Consider the following 19402-nt stretch of genomic DNA (forward strand, 5'->3'; position numbering starts at 1 on the left):
GAATTGGATAATTTTAGCTTAGCTTATACCATCGTTATACATTAAACGTGCATTCGTAAATGTAATTTGCGCACGCGTACACACACATTCGCAGCCGTAAAGGTCTTACGCATGCGCAGAAAGTTTGTAGCTTTGAGGTCCGGATTATAGATCATTTCGGATTATGGGTGTCCGAATTAACGATTCTTGACTGTACATGCAAAGCAAGACAATAACTTGCAGATTTCTTTGGTTCATATTTAACTATTGTGTTGTGTATTTATGGTTAGTAACATGTATACTAAAAATCCAACTATCTGGAAAGTTGACATTAACTAGAATAAATCAATACCTTTTTACCCTTCCTGAAAAATTAAGCAAATGATGGATTTGCTAAGTAAAGCCATTTTACAACATATACAGACACTGTTCCTAAACAGTATAATTTAGCACTAACAATGGATAAGTAAGATGTCACAACATGATCATAAGATCTTTGCCTAGGTTTTTGTACACCAACCAAGTCTTCAAAGTATTATTTTTGTAAAGAAAGATAAAGTTAACTATTATCTATTGGTTTTCCCTTCATTTTTTGAAAAAAAAAATAAATTGCTATTTTGTATTTATACTGAACCTACGAATATGAATAAGAAGTATTATAAAAACCTATCCCTTCAGTAACAAAATCTTTCAGCAAATGCCTGTGAACAAATTCAATGCAAAAGCAGATTCTGTAATATTTCTTTCAATTACCATAAAACACTAAATGACATGACATCTGGTATCCTAACACCTGTGAATTCTTATTTTCTGATTTTTTTTTTTTTTTTTTTTTAAACTTAAAAATCAAATGTAACCAATGATTATATAAACAATAATATTAGAATGCAATTCATACATTTATTTACAAGCTGAAAATTTCAGTGTACAAGAAAACTAATGAAAGCTTTATAAAAGACAATACATAAATGTTAATTATAATTTACATGGGTAAGAAAGCTACAAAGGAAGAAGTACCAAAATCAAAAGTGACTGATATTCTGCTTTAAACCAGTCACATTTTGGGGAATAAAATATTCTATCACAACTTTATAAGAGAACAAGACTCTAGGCTTGATCTACCAAAAGACACATGCTTTGAAAAAAGGGGGGGAAAACTGAATTGAGCTTCACATATCCGAATATAATTTAGATTTGCATAGATTCACAAGTTTAACAGAAATTACATATGAAAATATAAAATAATATTTTGAGACAACATTTATATAGTAGTTATTTGTAATAAAGTGGTGATGATTCATTTGACATTTAGAAAGGCTACACTTCTAAGATTAGTGCATTTTCTAGATTGAATAAAATAACATTCTTACTTGGAAGAGATGACTTACAAAATAATTAAAAAGCCCCCAACTATTCTTTTCTAAGATTTTGTTTGTGTTATTAACCAAAAAATAATGCGACGATTTTTCTTTTCAAAATTTCACTTTAAAAAAAACCCTCATTCAGAAGTTGCTTAAAATATTACTTAACAATTCAATTAAAAGAGCAATGAATGCAAAACTTTTCCCTTATTCAAATTTAGAAATGCTAAAAAATATTGTGCTTCATTATCATAATTTACACTTTTAGAATTCATTAAAAAAATGAAAACTCAACAAGCATCATTGCAAATAATCAAATTTTAAAGTATCTGTACAAATTTACATAGTAATTCTTATATACTACAGCAAAGCAATTATTAATATAAAATAATAATATATGAATTGATCAAAATAAAAGCGTACACATATATATAATTCAATGTAAAACCCAACTGGGCCACAAAAAATATTTGCCTTTAATAATTTCCAAATACTAGTTCATAGTTTGCAAGAATTCAATACATTCAACATCTAAATGTATACTGATTAATGCAAAAAATTATAAACTAGGAACTAAAAATATATATATCAAAATAATATTTGATATATCTATAGTTTTAATACTATACAAATTTTAAAAAGCTGTTAAATACCTGTAAAATTCATTGCATAGATTTAAGGCGAATTGAGTTTGACAAAAACATAAAAATTTCAAAGCAAATTTTGCTTTTAGATTAAATAAGAAACAATTCAATATATCATTCCTGTAAGAAATGAAATATAACTCATCTATACAGATTATACTGTTTTACAACTGATCTTTACAGATTTAATTTCTGAAATCAATCTTTTCTTTAATGAAACATGAATCTACTGATTTTACTCTATACAAATCATCATATAATACCAAGTAAAAATATTCTGGAAAATTTATGTCTTGGAGATATAGTAGCAATGTGTGCTACCAAATAACAAAAGAATACTATATTAGTGAATTTGTAGAATGCTTCAATTCACCTGAAAGAGCTGAAAACATTAGCATTGTAACTACTCTCACAAAAAAGGCCATTAAGTACCTGCCAATAAATTCCTTTTTTTTTTCTGCCCATCTAACACATAAATTTTACTGTGCATAAATAAGTATCTTTTAAATGTATGATTGCTTTGTTTTGATTTCTTTGATTTTTTACAGCCTTTATTTACATACTATACAATCAAATAATATAAAAAGTGTAATATTTAATTTTGCATAAAGATTACAGGATTATTAAATGTCTACATCCCCTCCTACCCAAAAAAAAAAAAAAAAAAAAAAAAAAAAAAAAGGAATTGTGCTGTATACATGGAATTTTATTTTTAAATGTTATTTTACCTGACATTTTAAGCAGTGTTTCCCAAGATTGTGTTTCAAGTGCTTTTATTCAGTGTCACAACTGCCAATCTTAAAATACAAAAAGCAGAAGTTTTTGGGAGCTTTTCATGCTGCATGGTGACAACTCTCCCCCCCCCAAAAAAAACCTATGAACTGATAAATTCATTTATAATACTTTAATGATGCAATATATATTAATATTTAACTAGATTTTCCTAAATTTTATGCTCCCCCTTATTTCCTTTTGAAATTTTCTTATACTTTTACATTGGAAAAAAAAAAAATAAATAAATAAATAAATAAATAAAAAATCATAACAGAGAAAAAAAGTTTTTATCACTTTTAAATATGATGAAAATAAAATTCATAATAAATTAACAAATTATTGTGAGAATAAGTTTAGTAATGCATCATTGATTATAATGCAACACAAAAGTAAATACAAATATTAACTGCTTCACATTTGTTGAATGTTCACAAAATGTTCTACAAATGTCTAGATCAAATTAAGACAACTCAAATAAAATTAATTATATAAGAAAAATTATGCTGAAGATCACTAGAGATTGAGGAATGAAATTTCCATAGTTTAAATTTCACTAATTCAATATATTGCATTTACAGGGGAAACACTTTCCTCAGAAAGAAATGAAAAATTAAAAAGAGTGAGTTTTGAGAGTTGGCAGCTATGCAGTGTGCATGTAATAGAGGATAAATTACATCCTTCCTTAATGGTAAACATTACTGTAATAATGCAAAATAGAAATTATATGTGTTTATATAAGTACAAAAATTATTTAAATTCTTATAAATATATGTAATATCAAAACATATATTTTCTGCTTCAGATTTTAGATTAATCGTCCCATACGCATGCATTTTTAATGATTGTCGTAGTCTAGCAAATTGTTCAAAATGTTTTCCAAGATAAATTACTTTCCATTACACTATTATAAAATTCAACCATTCATGATTTAATATTTACAAGGATTGTATTTTATATTAACATATGACACCCTCACAGATACTCAGAAGTTTGGGAAGCACTGGTTCTCCTTATGTCAATATTTCAATATTATTTGATGGCAAAATCAGATACATGAATGATTGATGCAAAAACCGAAATATACCTACGCTGGTCAATCCTGCAATCTAAAATGTATGCTTGAATTTTCAAATAAAAACATCAAGTTCTGTTAATTCATATGCAATTCTCTAAGAACTAAAATGTAATGATATTCTCTACTTTATATGAAAATAATAACTTTTAAAAAAATAAAACATACATTCAAATTAATTGTTTCTCCTGCTAAAATTTTACATTTTTCAATTTTCTGTTCCTTTTTCTTAAGAAGTACTTTTTTCTTGGCACCTTTATAGATACAGTAAAACCTGAAAATCGCAGAGTTAATTTTTAGCAACAGTATATTGGCAACAGTAAAACATTACTTAAAAGCAAATATATCTCATAAAAAGAGAAAGGAGGGGAACTACAGAGAACTGATATGGAATTGACAGGAAAATGTAGAAAATTTACAAATAATATTGATACATATTTCCAGACTTCAGTATTTAAAAAACATTGCTACATGCTTAATGTGATGCTGTCAAATTTTCAATGCATATATTTACTGCACTGAATGGTTCCCTAACTACAGACCAAAGTATCAGTTTGACATTATTAAAGTAACAAACTTCTCCATATTCATAGACTTTTCAGGAGATAAACTAATGATTCATATATGGCACAGAAATTTCACATATTTCCATGGATTTAAAGAAGAATAACAGCTATTAAACACATATATAGCATAAGGCTTAAGTGTGTGGGGGGAGGCATTGTTTTTAAATGAACCTTTAACTATTTCTTCTTTAGAGATTAAATATTTTATGATTAAGTACAAGGCTTAATGTGCTTTATATATAAAAATAGGAAACTCTGAAAGCAACGTTATGTAATATACAGTTTTTCACACAAGATCACCACTGTATCTTACTGAGAACCCTCATCTACTAATATGCATGTTGTATTTTCTTCTTGTTACAACCTCAAATATTTTTCTTCAAAAAATCCAGATCTAATATTTTAAAAGACGTTCCAAAGATCACTGTGTGCTTTCAGATTTCAGCTTTTTGTTCATTTACAAAATGGGGAAATATTTGAGAAATATATCCTCGACTACCTATTTTTAAATACTGATTTTTAACTACTTAATTTACTTTTCAAATATTATTTTAAGAACATATAAAAGAATGTTGTGTTATTTTACACGTATATTTATAATGATTTAAAAAATTTCCACCAACAAAATTTTACTTTTGTTTTGCTTAAAACCAATAAACTAAACTTTCACTCACAATTTTTAATTCACACCTGCCTACGGATCTGATAAATTACCCATTAAATAAACATCACTTCAAATTCACAATATCATTAATAAAATAAAGTGATTAATGTTATTATATAATTATTTAAAAATTGTGAGTCATGACAAAAATACTCAATAATTACCACAGCCTATATAAAATAGAGAACCACTGTGAATAAATTGCTGATAAATTTTGAATAAAATATAACATAGTTAAAATTCAGCTTTGAAAACAATCAGTTTCTTAAATTTAATGGCAGATAATTATATTAATACCATTTTAATAAAAAGAAAAGTACCAACAAATTATTTGCAAAAATACTGATACACACATAGCTAAGTTTCTCAAAAAGAGGACCTGAATAATTCAAATACATACAAATTTAACTGGAAACTTTCAATTTTAATTACTATAAATTAAATGCTTACGCCTGACTCATCTCAGGAAACTGTATAATATGAATCGATACACACTGCACAAAACAATTTCCAGAAATATTAAGATATGCTTAAAATGATAACTAAACTATCATGTGAAAAACTGAAACCTGCTAGAAATGTACTAATAGTTCTGATAATTCTGAACAAAATTAGTCATGTAAAATTGTCTAGTATTTGAACAAAGAAATATTTCTAATATGCTTTACATCCTTGTCAATCCCTTTTCATGCCTCTAATTAGGTTTTATGAAATCATACTTTTATGCTCATACACTTTACCTGGTATCCAAATTAAAAAATAATTACCTGATGAATTTTATTTAATTAATTTTTAATAAGGTAGTTAATAAATAAAAAAAGCACTATAAGTAGCTATTTTGCTTAAATAAGGTCACTGAAATATGGAAGTTATAATGCAATACATTTGTAACTATAAAAATTTAAAATTGCTCATTTTAGAAAAACTTATTTGTATTTTATACAAAACATTTTGTATAAAAACAGGATGCAGTAAAAAAATACACCCAACTCTGTTTTTATGTGGAATGCTTTTGCCTAATTTTGATATAACATGATTTTAGAGCCTAAATTTGATCTAAATGATTTTAGAAACAATGTTCAATTCTCTATATTTCTTCATGACTTCACATGATTTACTTTGATCTAATGCAACTCAAATGTCCCTTTTTCAAATGTCTACTGAAATATTGCTGAATTACTGAAAAATATTCTTATACCCACCTAAGCCTCCCCCCCCCCAAAAAAAAAAACTTCAACTTTGCATTTATAATATATAGCAATAATTTAATGCATTATAATTTTCAAATTATATGAAATTAATTTAATGCATTTATGAATAATTTGCTAAAAAAGTTTCAATGACAACTAACATTCAGTTTTTTTTTTTAGCAATTTTAATTTAGAAAATGTACATTTTTCCATCAACAAAATAAAAAATTTTTTTTTTTTTTTTTTTTTTAAATATCCTTCTTTTGGATATAATGCATTGCTTTAATTTGTTAGTTTAAATGCATTAAAAAACTAATTTCATGATAACTAAGCAAGTTAAGTGAATGAAACAATTAGCTTGATCATCAAAATGCAATAAAAAATGTAGGTTAAGTAAGAAAGCATACTTCAGGAAACAACATTAAAAATTTTATTCTGAAGAAAAAGAAAGTACCCGAATGAATTAAGTTTAAATTAAACATGAATGAATTAAGTTAAACATGAATGAAGGGTCCATTAATATATGGTTTTTTGTACAATATTTTTACTTCAAAGCTGGTGAAGTATGTTTTTCTTTGTGAAGGATAATTTTATAAGCATACTTGAGTTTTTAAAATTTAAAAAAATACATACTACTAAGATTTTATTCAAAATTCTAATATGATTTGTTCAAGAACTTCTACTATAAATTTATGGTCATTTGCATGTTTTCAAAAAAAAAAAAAAAAAAAAAGATTTAATTAAAGATTCTGATGTGATTCATTTGATTTTTTTTTTTTTTTTTTTTTTTTTTTTTTTAATGTATACACTGCATTTCTGTATCTGGAATCAATCTCCTCTCTTTTATGGCTTTCTGTTGGGGGAGGAGGGGGGACACTATCTAATGTACAAAAGCAGAATTGGGTGTAAAAAGGTAATTATTTAATACTTGAATCTGATGCAAAATCATTTGTATAACTTCATTAGTGAACATTAAACATCAAATGTTATTTACAAAGAACAATGCAATTTTAATAAAATATTTTTATATCTTAAACAATAATGCTTTTCATTTTTGATGGTTTTAATCCACAAAATACTCTTTAACTCTCATAATTTGTATTTTTACATTTGAAATAATGATATAATACAAAAAATGGAAATTATCTTCTCATTTTCACTGATGATATACACAACTAACAGTGCAAATACAATTTTGGTTTCAAAACAATATGTGCATTTTATAAACACATTTTTTAAAATCTTTACGTGCTAAGAAAAATTTAATAATCAAAATTTTCTTAGTTATTTTCATCCAGGCTTTAAATTTTGGTTACATAACAAAAATTGTTTTAAAACGTCTAATCCATTTTATTTACACTATTTATGTAAGCTAATCTATTACAGTTTATAAACTATTCAGTAATACATTTGTATAAATCAAAGTGCCATAATTTCAGATAAAATTCAAAAGTACACAAGTAATGAGGAATATTAAAGATAATTTTCAAAAAAAAATATCATTATCTTACATTTATAAATTAAATCTGCATAAAATTATTTCAGTGTCCTTCTCTAGAATTTATATTTATATATATATATATAAAGATCAAATTTTACCAGTGTATTAACAGACTAAATAAGTGAATCTTATGGAATAATATATTTTACAGCATAAAAAATAGTGCTAAAACATTTAAGTATTAGAAGAGAAAAATTATAAATTTAATTTATAATGTTATATCAAATAAAAAAATTGTATATCTTACAAAATGTACACACTGACAATTTATATCAGTTTAAATCTATACTTAAACTGCAGTTAAATATTAAAATTGGGTAACATTTTAATTTTTTTCCTTTAAAAAAATGTGAGAAGATATCTTGTGCAACTAATACAAAATTTACACAACATTCATGGTTCATTTTTAAGGATCTGAATTTTTTTTTTTTTTTTTTGAAAATTTCAACATTAACCATATTTTATATGACATCTATAACTGATTTTTGTATTCCATTTTTGTACAAGCACACACAGTACCTCTGAATTTATATAAAGCTGATATCTATAACACTATAAACAGGTAATGAGATGAATAAACTTAAAATAAATTCAGTACCAACAAACTCAGTTAGAAGCCAATTTTTTCATATATATTTATACATTTACAAAGCTAGGTCACCGTATCAAGCAAGTGACACAGAGACGAGATGGCCCAATGCAGTCATCATGGCAGAATGCTCCACACTTAAGACACGTGACCATGGCTTTGAGATTACATGCACAGTTATTTCCATTACCTGAAGTACCATTTCCATCACCACCACTATCACCTCCTGCACTGGTAACAGCTCCTTCAATACCAGATGATGCACCGTTTATTACAGGACTCGACAGCAAAAGAGATCTGGGAGGTGTGTCACCTGCTGGAGTTCCAACAACATTTGTAAGTCCATTGGCAGATGGAAACATTATGCCACCAGAAGCAATGGGAAGTTGTGTCGTGGCTGGTACAACAGACACTGCTTGACTGGGTAGACTTCCACCAGTTCCACCTGTGCATCCTTCTGGTAAAGAAAGAGGATTTGTAACAGGAACACAAGTCTGATACTCAGAGCTGCTCATTTTACTTATTTGGTGCATGACACTGGTATCCACACTAGGATTTGATAATGGACGATGGACAACAGGAGACAAACATTGCATAGATGATGTATTAGACGGAGTTGAAGCTGATCGGCTTAAGGATAAGCTTCTCCCAGGAGGTGCTGTATAATCTTGAGCTTGTGATACCTGTTTGTTACAAGAAGAATTCTTATCATTGAATTCTACAGGCATCTGACCTGCACAGTTCAAACTTTTACTAACAGAAACTGGATGCTCCTTTTTTATGGAAGAACTGATGTTCGCTGCTGCACTTGCAGATGAAGAATATGGTATCAAACCAACATCTGAGCTCTGAGGAGATGAGGTGGGAACTTTATCTCCTTTATCACTGTCAGATTTTGCATCATCACTTTCCGGGGAATCAAAATAAACTATAGGGGATACCTTTGCACTTCTATAATATGACTGACAACTTGCTGGCCTTTTTAAAGAGCTTACTTCAATAACAGAGTTGACATGCATTGGAGGAAAGTTAGATGGAGCACTTAGAGGACGAGACGGGGGATCAAACTGCACTTTAGCAACACATTCTTTCACACAATTTTCACCTCCATAGGCTGGAGACTCAGGACATGTTGCTTTCTCACTGGGACATGGTGACTGACTTTTTTCACAAGAGAGTTCATCACTACCTAATTTTCCATCAGTACTTTCTGTTTCAAAATTGTCTTGCTTCTCTTCAATGGCTGAAATCTGCGAATTAGAACATGAATTGTTCGAGTCCTCAACAGACAGCTTGCTATCAGCATCATCAGTAGGCAATTCTTTCTCAGGCATACTTTCCACAGTAATATTTGGAGCATCAGATGTTACATTTTCTTCCTCACTGGATGGTAAACTAAGGATGATTGTGCTGTCTTCATCTACAACCTGAGAATTCTGAGGGTGAAAAACTAAGTTAAGTAAATCATCATAGGATTCAAGTAATGCATTCTATCAGGTGCACCTTGTATATTTTAGACACTGAGCACAGGGCAGAAAAGATAGTTCATATTTCAAAAATTTGGGAAGAAGGGCTTGGAAAAGCTTCAACTTTTCGCACAGATTTATTTACATACTGATTTTTTACCACGATTCCTTAAACCACAAATCAGCAAAATGTGGTAGCCATTCAATATCCGGATCACAGAGCACTTTCCATACATTGAAAGCCTGTGTAAAAATGTAAGCTCAGTAAAAGGAGAGAAGTAATAAAACTATCTAGAATTTACTAATAAGGCTTTACAGAGCATAATAAGTTATACACAAAAAGCCTTAAATATTATTCTTAAATTTCTTAATTTTTAGGAATATTTTGGTAAAGACAGAAATAGACAAGAGTATGTGGCTCAGTGCTAATATATAACAAGAATAATATACAATGAAATATATGAGTATACGGTGAAACCTCCATAATACCACTATTAGTGATTAGAAATTAATTTCACCTCCTGTAAGTGATGTTCATGTTACAGAACAGATGTTCAGTAATGATTTATTAACACCTTTAAACAGTGACCATTTTAGTTTATGGGATGTGGTTGCATGAGAGGTTCCACTGTATATTAATGTTAAAACAATATTTTCATGAAGATGTTGCAAGAAATTAAATAAAACAATAATGAAACAGCACTTCCTGTTTAAAAGTCATTATAGTAAATTTCAGAACAACAAAACTAGTTTAAATATTCCTCAACATAAGTCTGCTTGCATTTAAATTTTCTAATGATGTTTTCCCATATTTATCACACTATCTAAACAAGCAAATCTACTTCTCTGCTAGTGTAATAATTTTAGGTATCAATAATACCAAATATAAAATACAGAATTATTAACATCCGAAGCACACAACTGCACATGTGACAGTACTGTCAGAAAATGAAACTCGCAACACATATATCTTACCAAATCAATATTTCTTCAGTTGATAATATAAAAAAAACTTTCATATTTCTAGCAGATTATCAGTGCATAGATATTACAAGTAAAATCACAAAATGTGCACTGAGTGAGAATTAACTTGAGCAATAAAAATAGCAAATGCAGATCTCAAAAAAAATTTTTTTTATAGCCCCTTCCCCTAAAATTTTAATCAAAGCAAAATTTTTTTATAGCCCCTTCCCCTAAAATTTTAATCAAAGCAAAATTAACGTTACCTTTGCATTACTAATGTTATTTACAAAGAAAAGTAATCCAGTTTATACCAAACTATAGCTGAAAAAAATAGAATCTATCAAATGTAAATAGAATACCACAGGGAAAAGGGAAAATTTGACTTCAAAGCACACAAAAGAAAAAAGTTTTTCACACAAAAGAAAAAAGGAAACAGAGTTCAGCTATAAACCCTTACTGCTATTACTTCTAGTAACTAAGCTAAAAAAATCCTATGCTATAAAACTCCTAGCAGAAGAGACAACAGTCTAAAAAGCTATTTATGTACCATAAAGATTCTGGAGGTCAGGGTACATAATTCAATTAAAAGAAACTGCAAATGTCTCAGCACATCTCTTGAAAAATGCAAACCAGTCCCATCATTCTACATCTGGGAACAATCTGGTCTGCCAAGTGAGCTGCTGACAAGAATACTCAGCTCCAGATTTTCTCTTTCCATGTTAAATATTTATTTAAGAGATAGAGACCGAATACAGTACAACTCTTCACTAAGGTAAGGAAGGGCCTTTATTAAACATCTAAAAATAGAGCTCAAATGGGAAAACAAAATATATAGGAGGAGGTGGTTGACCTTTAATTTTAGTAAAAATGCAATACTTAAGTTTCAAAAGATATAGATAAGCACTGAAATGATGTCCATCAGCAAATGCTTATATGAAATACAAAGAAAATGGAAAGAAAGTCTTCTAGGTGCAAAGTGAAGTTCTAAAGATTGCCTGGTAGTTTCTGTGGCACTCCTAGTGCAATGAGGAATGCAAATATAAGCCGGTTTTCCCTTAGAAAATCATCCTGCAAAATGCAGATGAATCCTGAAGGTTTTGCTACAAATTCTTACAAAAATTCCTAAATTCTTCAACGATTTTCTCAGATATAAATCAGGAAGGTTCTTCCATAAAAAAATTATTCTTCAGAAGTGGAACAACATTATAAAAGTTTCAAAAAGTAAAGACCCAAAGAATAGATAAAAACAGAAATAGAAAGCTTCAAATTAAACTACCAATTTTGCTTTTATCTACACTACTCTTTTCCTTTTCTTTATTTGGAGCAATTAATATACTAAATGATTGATAAACATCTCAATAATAGAAATAAAAAAAAAAAAAAAAAAAAAAAAAAAAAAAACCACAGCCTGGCTAACATTATTAGTTTCCACCATTTCAATCTATATTAAATAATTTACACTCATGTCCATAAATTAAGGATAATGCAAAATCAGGCAAAGGAACAGTTAGAAGCAAAACAAATTTGACTTATTTGTAAAGCTTATTTATTAAACAAAAGGTAAAGAGCAAGAAAAGATGCTATATGTTTGATATTATTAAAAAAATTAGTGATGTTTTTTCTCCCTAGAGCAAATTACAAAAAAATACCTATTTACAATAAACCAATATTACATGGTTGGTATGATTGCTAATACATTGTATGTCTCCCAGACGATGCAATACAGTCCCTACAATGCCTAGGCATGCTGAGTACCAAATTATCGATCTGATCTTGGGGGATAATACACCACTCAAAATACAATGCTCTCCGAAGTTCCAGTAGACATGTAGGAGGAGGTTGACGGGCTGCAACTCATCGGCCAAGCATGTCCCACACATGCTCTACTGGATTCAAGTCCGGTGAGAATGCTGGTCAGTCCATACGGGTGATATCCTCCGATTGAAGGCATTCGCTTACGATGTTTGCACGGTGAGGACGGGCGTTGTCATCCATAAACACAAATTGTGCGCCCCGAAACAAACGTATGTTGCTCCAGAATGACATCCCGATAGATTTGGCTTGTCATGGTTCCAATTTGAACATGCAGGTCAGTTCTGGAACCCAGTATAATTCCACCTAAAGGAGCACTCCTGAACCACCGGATTCTTGAAGATGTGTGTAGTGATTTTACAGGTGATATATTTATTTTAGAGTTCGATTTCCAAGCGACTCCAAATTATCCTTAATTTACGGACATGAGTGTATTATAATGCCTAAAAAATATCTGGTTTGAAAACGATATTTTTTGGAAGATTTTCTTATTGTAGTATCTCTTGTATAATGTAACATGAAGCATCATCAGAAAAATAGAGCTACAGGGATAAGTCCACTTAACATTGAGGTAAATGGCTTTGGCCAGATAGCGTCAAGCTGGCAACAATTTTGGCAACTAATTTTTGTTGCCAAATTTGGTGATAAATTGCCAGAAGTTTCCAAGCTTGGCAACCATTTGGTGACATTTTGATCAAATCCCTATGTAAATGTGCATGCTTTCCAGCAGTTTTAATAAATCGAAGGTACTGAAAGTTTTTTAGCAGACAGAGGAAAACTACGTAAGACCAGAGGCAGCATGAGTTTTCAGTTTTAGCTCAGAGTACTGAAAGATCTCCGTGCAAGTTGAGGATCTTTATATTGCCTTGTATTCAATATTCTTAGTAGTCCAAAGGGTTAACTGCTGACTGTGCTCAATCATTCTTAAAAGTGTTGTACTAGTGCTTTTGTGAGGAAAGTTACAAAACAGCAAAGTGTTATCTGAAGATAAATTTAATCAAGCTTTCATCATTCTATGTGCATTCAATCCAATTTGAATCTGTAATAATATTATCCAGTTGGCAATTTATTGATAAATGATTGAGGAAAGATAAATATTTTCTGTAATTTCTCTTTTATATCATTCATTATATAAGTCATTAAATGTCTCTTATGACCTCAGTGAGCAAACAAATACAAAGAACTTTTTCCCCCCTTTTACATAGGATAAATATTGCATTTATATTCTTGCATAACCATGTTTAGATGTTTCTTTGTTTTAAAAAGATATCAGTATCTCTGAATATGAAATGAGTTTGTGTATTTTCCATTACATCACTACATATATTATACTATTCTCACTACATGTATGTGTATTATGTATCTACATGTACAGATGTAAAAGTATGATTTGGTTTTAATTATTTAATTAGCACACAACCACTACACCATAGAAAGGCCATTTGCTTGAAATGAAGCTATCACCATTCCAAGACTGGTGATACCAGATTGGATGAAATTTGAAATTTTGAAAGGACTGCATTCCTCTATTCCTAGCACCAAACTCTTAATCTCTTTGTATTCACAGATTTTCAATGGTGCATTCTGCAACTAAACAAACATCTACGCATTTCCAGAATTCAAAGTTGCTTAATACTGAGTAAAGCCCCCTCTATTGGTCACTATACCATGGACGACATGACTTGGTTTATAAAGGGTTGTAGAACCTGAGCCTAGTTACTTGTGATATTAGCCTCCATTAACCAATATACCATATTTGAGAATAGCCCACAAGTATGAAATATGGAAGCCTGATACTCGTCTCTCCCTAGTAATAGTCTCTTGAAAGAAGCTTTAGATTGAAAGACTTAAAATGTTCTGTTCCACAATGACACTACAGTCATACACATCTATGCACTGTCTAGGATCTGAGCTAGATTTAGCAATATATGAAGTCAAGTATCCACTAATAACAATATAATGAGGGAGGGGATATTCAGTTATGCAAGTTTTGGAACCTAAGCCTGCATCCTAAGCTACATGCAACATCAGCATTCACTAATCATTCTAACATCACAAGAACTTTGTAGAGGCATTAGATATTTTTTGGAAGCAGGCAAGATGAAAAATTAGCAATCACCGGGAATCGAACCACGGACCACTGAAATACCAGCCCAGCGTGCAGAACCACTACACCACAAAGGCACGCTAGGAAAGCGGGAGAAATACCTTATAACTTGTTATTATAATTAAGTTTTATTTTTCTTTGACTAGTTATGTTGCAGCTTTTATAATATTTATAGGGAACTTAATCTGATTGAATTAGACAGCTGTTTTATAGATAACAAAATGCTCTATTTCATCGCAAACGGATTGATTTGCTCATGGCAGGAAATGGATGACAGTTTGTTAGGTACTATAATGATCACTTCATAATAAAGCAAAGACAGAAAGCATAATGAAAGAAATTTACTACTGCACTAGCATACTGTTTTCAAAGTACAGTATAACTAGAATTTAGCAAGGGTCTTTTGCTAAATATACAGCTCTTTTGAAAAATAAACTAAAAACTCCAACTAGAATTTCAGTTGATCTGAAAAACTCGGCACTTCATCATAAGTGCATTGGAAATTGCATAAAAAAAAAGGATATGCTTTTTTCTCATCTGGAATTTTGTTCCTTGGACAGAGAAGCAACTAAAAATACATTATAGCAAGAAAAAAATTTAGTGTAACTCAGGTTGATATATAATAGCTCTGGACTGCAATGCATCATCCTATGATTTTTATTTATTAAAATTATGGAATTCCCAAAAATGAAGCTACAGCAACTGAAGGGGTGATGAGGGAATAGGTTAGAAGATTTTTTAATAACCAATGCAAAATACTCGATAAATGTTTTGCATTATGAAATTTATGCAACAATTTTTTTTAATATTTAACAAAAAGAAACTTTAATGTTTTGAATGATATGACAGACATATGGTTGGGTTTGATTTTTACTGTGACAACACCAAACAAGCTTAACTGCAGTCTTAAAAACTGAACCCTGTTTTCAATTGGAAGGGGAGGTCCCAGTGACTTTCACTTCCTCTGAAACAGTAATAGCCCTTTGAACTACATTTGCTTTTAAGTGTCCTAACTAACACATAGAGACACCTTCACTTTTCACTACAACTTCTTTAGACAGGTGCACAGTTTAGTTCTTCTAAATCATGAGTGAAGATGATCATCAAATACGTTTACTAAAACTAAGAAATTACGGGAATTCAAAAGACATTTATTAAAGGGAATGACAAGCAAGTGAGGATGTTAAAAGGGAGAGAAAAAAGGGATTGCACTGAAAAGTTTAGCCTCTTATTTATTAGAAACCAATAAATGTTCAACAGTTCATTTTCACATGAACATGGCTCAGTCACTATTTTGCCACCATTATTTCAATGTCAAACCTTGATTAGCATGACCCTCCAACTTCACACCTCTCAACACATACAAACTTTATTCTCGTGCTGGCTGGGATATGCCTGGTGTATGATATGGTATGCCTATGCCCATCTCTGAATGCTGACAACTACCAAGCAAATTATTGATATATCCATGCCTACATTAAGCTGGGTAATCAACTGCATCTAAACAAGAATGATTACGACCCAAATTAACAGCCAGACTACTGTGAACTCATTATTGCTCCCCCCCCCTTTTTTTTTTTTAATTATGTGCATTACATGCATCAATTTTCATCACAGTGGAAGGATTCGTTTAGAATACCATTTTTAATAGTGAACTTTGATTCTTTAGGTACCATAATAATATCATATTTTGTTTATATGTATGTGCATGAGCAAGCTACATATATTAACTACATATATACTAGCAAAAATATCACAAAAGGTCTTTTCTTCCTAACCTTTTTTTTTTTTTTTTTGCAGGAACTTAAAAAAAAAAAAAGGCACATTCAAATTTCTTCAAATCCTATATATTTGAAAAATAGTATGGCGATAAAAACTGATTTTATGGAAATACAATGTAACTATTACCCTTAAGCCACAATATATTATGAAAATTATTAAGCGACTTGTAACTTAGGCCAACTTCTTCTCGAATAATTTTTTACAATTTATTGAAAAACATAATTTCTTTTCTTAAAAGACAGCTGAATGCTAAATAACATGATTTAGATAAATACAACCCCTATCCCAAGAATATAGTTATGTATTTTAGTATCATTCATAATTCATGCCAATCATGCAGAAATAAAATTGCCAATTAAGAGATCTATCTAATCACTATTTGAAAACAGTTGTTGCATAATCACTCTTCCTATTTATAAATTAAGACAATTGCTAAATTTTATATCCCCTACACAAAACAAATATGTCAAGAATAACAACAACCATTTTTGTTACAGATGAATTATAACCATTGCTAAATTTTATATCTCACACACGGAATGAATATTTCAACATCAAAAACTTATCTCCAAATGGAAAGAATCATACAACAGTTACCTAGGTTATAATATTACAAACAAAAGCATTACATAAATAATTAAGTTTTATGGCAATAACACAGAAAATTAATCATATAAAAATTTAGAGTAACTTTAGACATATTATCATTTATCAATAGCTATTTAAATACATAACTGTTATTAATTAAGCAGGCAATGAAGTATTATGCCTGAGAAAGTTTTAGAGATATTATCAGGTTATAACAGAGCAAACAAAAGCAAAGGGGGGACTTACATTATAGGGTTGCTGCATGCTTGATGAATCAGAATCAAGGCATTCAGAAGGTAAAGAATTCAGATCATTTTCTAGCAACAAGGTACTAGAAACATTAGTTTCGGGCTTTTCATTATTATTTATTATATCTGAAGGTGGTACAACAGCTTCTTCAATTGTGGGTAAGGTATTTTCAACACTGTCTTCTTCCACAGAATCACATTTAGAAGTTGGGGAGCGATCTGTTGAACAAATATTTGTGGAAGATTTAAGTTCCTGATCAACAGTCAAGTTATCTGCAAGTGAAACAACATGGTCTTCTGGACCAACAGACAAAGGTTCAGGAGATGCAGCCAGTGATTCTAACAAATCTGCTGATTTGTTAGGAACAGAAGACCCAGGAATCATCTCAGATTCTTCAGTAAGTGTAGACTCCACAACTGGACAAGCAGCTTCAGATGAATCCGATTCAGCTTTAGCCAATGAAAGACTGTTTTCTGAACTGCTGTCTACTGAATCAACCTCAGCAGAAGAAACTTCGGCATTAGTGCATATGTTATCAGCATTAGTGCATATGTTAGAGGTTTCTAGCAGGTTAAGGTTTGAAGAAATAGAATTAAGCTCAGGGGTAGGAATAGCAGAAGGCGGACATGTTGTTAGCAGCAACTCTTTTGAAGATGACTGAACATCTTGCATTGTTACAACAGCTTCTATTTTAGAATCGTCTAACTTCTGACTTTGGTTCACAGAAGATGTGTCCTCTAACTTATCATTTAACACACAATTTTCTGGAGAAGCAACATATGAGGTTACCATACATACAACATCACTTGTTCGAGGTTGGATTTGTGTTCGCTCTCCACTGGGAATTGGATCTTTTTTACAGGTAGATTCCAGAGCAGCTTTGCATATTTGGTAGGAGCGTTCTAAATTAATGCCACCATCATTTCGATTTGAATTCTTTTTACCACCATTAGAGCGAATAATAGGGACTGATCGAATAGTAATAGGTGGGACTAAACTTTGGCTTGGTGCCTGTTGGGGGGGAAAATACAATAAATATATATTCCTTACTTTTTTTTTAGTTAATTTGAATTTCAATATACATTTCAATTACATATATAGTAATAACACTTCAGATAAAAACACTATAAGATATATCTCCCAATATAAAAAATTGTTCCGTATTTCATACTTAGGATATTCAAAATGTACTTATTTATTCAATAATGAGGGATATTATATTTAAATCTGCATTTTGATATTAAAAAAAATTGTAACAAGTATTTTAATAAATCATTTACAAAATAAAGTATACTAAGTACCTGATTAAAACAACTACTGATATTAAAAACAGTTAAAAAATCACGCCATTTGATTAACTGACGTTAAATCTAGTAATTTCAATAAAATATGAAATGCTTATTTTATTATATCATTGTATCACAAAATTTCTTTTCTACAAAAGAAATATGTTTTGAGTAGACAAGAAATATAACTTTAGATATCGATAGACTCTACGAATTTAACCACACACACAAAACAAAACAAAAATAAATAAATAAAAAGTAGTAATCCAAAACTTATTTGTTTCTCAAAAAGGGGGATCAAAGTTTTAAATTTCTTTTAAAGTATACAATAACTGCAAATAACCGCAATAGTTAAAAATAATCATAAATGATCTGCTGCTAATAAATATATACAAAATGTAAATGGACAAAATGAAAGTTTGCATATCATGTCTACATCTTCTTCCCTCCCCCAAATAAGAAGAAGTTACATTATTATAAGTTACTGTTGTCTTGCCCTCAGATATTGAATAATGTATTCATTTGTAATAATTTAACAACAAAACAATAAAAAAACGTGTGTGAATAACATAATGTAAACCTTCTCGTTACAGAGGGATCTCTGTACTTAAATTAATAGATATCAGCTACTGTTGAATCTAATAACATCACATTTCATTCAGAGGCATTTTATCCAATGGTGACTAAAGTAGAATTATGTTCTGCTTCATTGTCATCTAGCTACCTGGATGCCATGGACTTAACAATCAAATTAAATAAAATCTGAATACATACATTATCCTTTTATAGTCTACAATTCTGCTGAGTAT

General features: G+C 30.0%; 1 protein-coding gene across 6 annotated transcripts in view; it reads right to left on the minus strand.

The window, feature by feature from the left end:
• Positions 1-859: 859 nt before the first annotated feature.
• Asx (transcriptional regulator additional sex combs) overlaps positions 860-19402 on the minus strand; it is a 118154-nt gene continuing 99611 nt past the window's right edge. For 3 of the 6 annotated variants that reach the window (XM_085824146.1, XM_035377913.2, XM_085824147.1), the window contains 2 exons: positions 17305-18318; positions 860-9776 (listed from right to left, as the gene is read on the minus strand). In XM_085824146.1, the coding sequence (XP_085680272.1) occupies positions 8409-9776; positions 17305-18318 (2382 nt within the window). In that variant the 3' untranslated portion in view covers positions 860-8408. The remainder of the gene's footprint in view (positions 9777-17304; positions 18319-19402) is intronic. The other 3 variants (XM_035377918.2, XM_085824149.1, XM_085824148.1) reach the window with 3 other exon arrangements.

Source organism: Stegodyphus dumicola, chromosome 9 (genome assembly GCF_044657685.1).
Source record: "Stegodyphus dumicola isolate Sdum_Otavi_A_Nest chromosome 9, ASM4465768v1".
In the NCBI taxonomy this organism is placed as follows: domain Eukaryota; kingdom Metazoa; phylum Arthropoda; class Arachnida; order Araneae; family Eresidae; genus Stegodyphus; species Stegodyphus dumicola.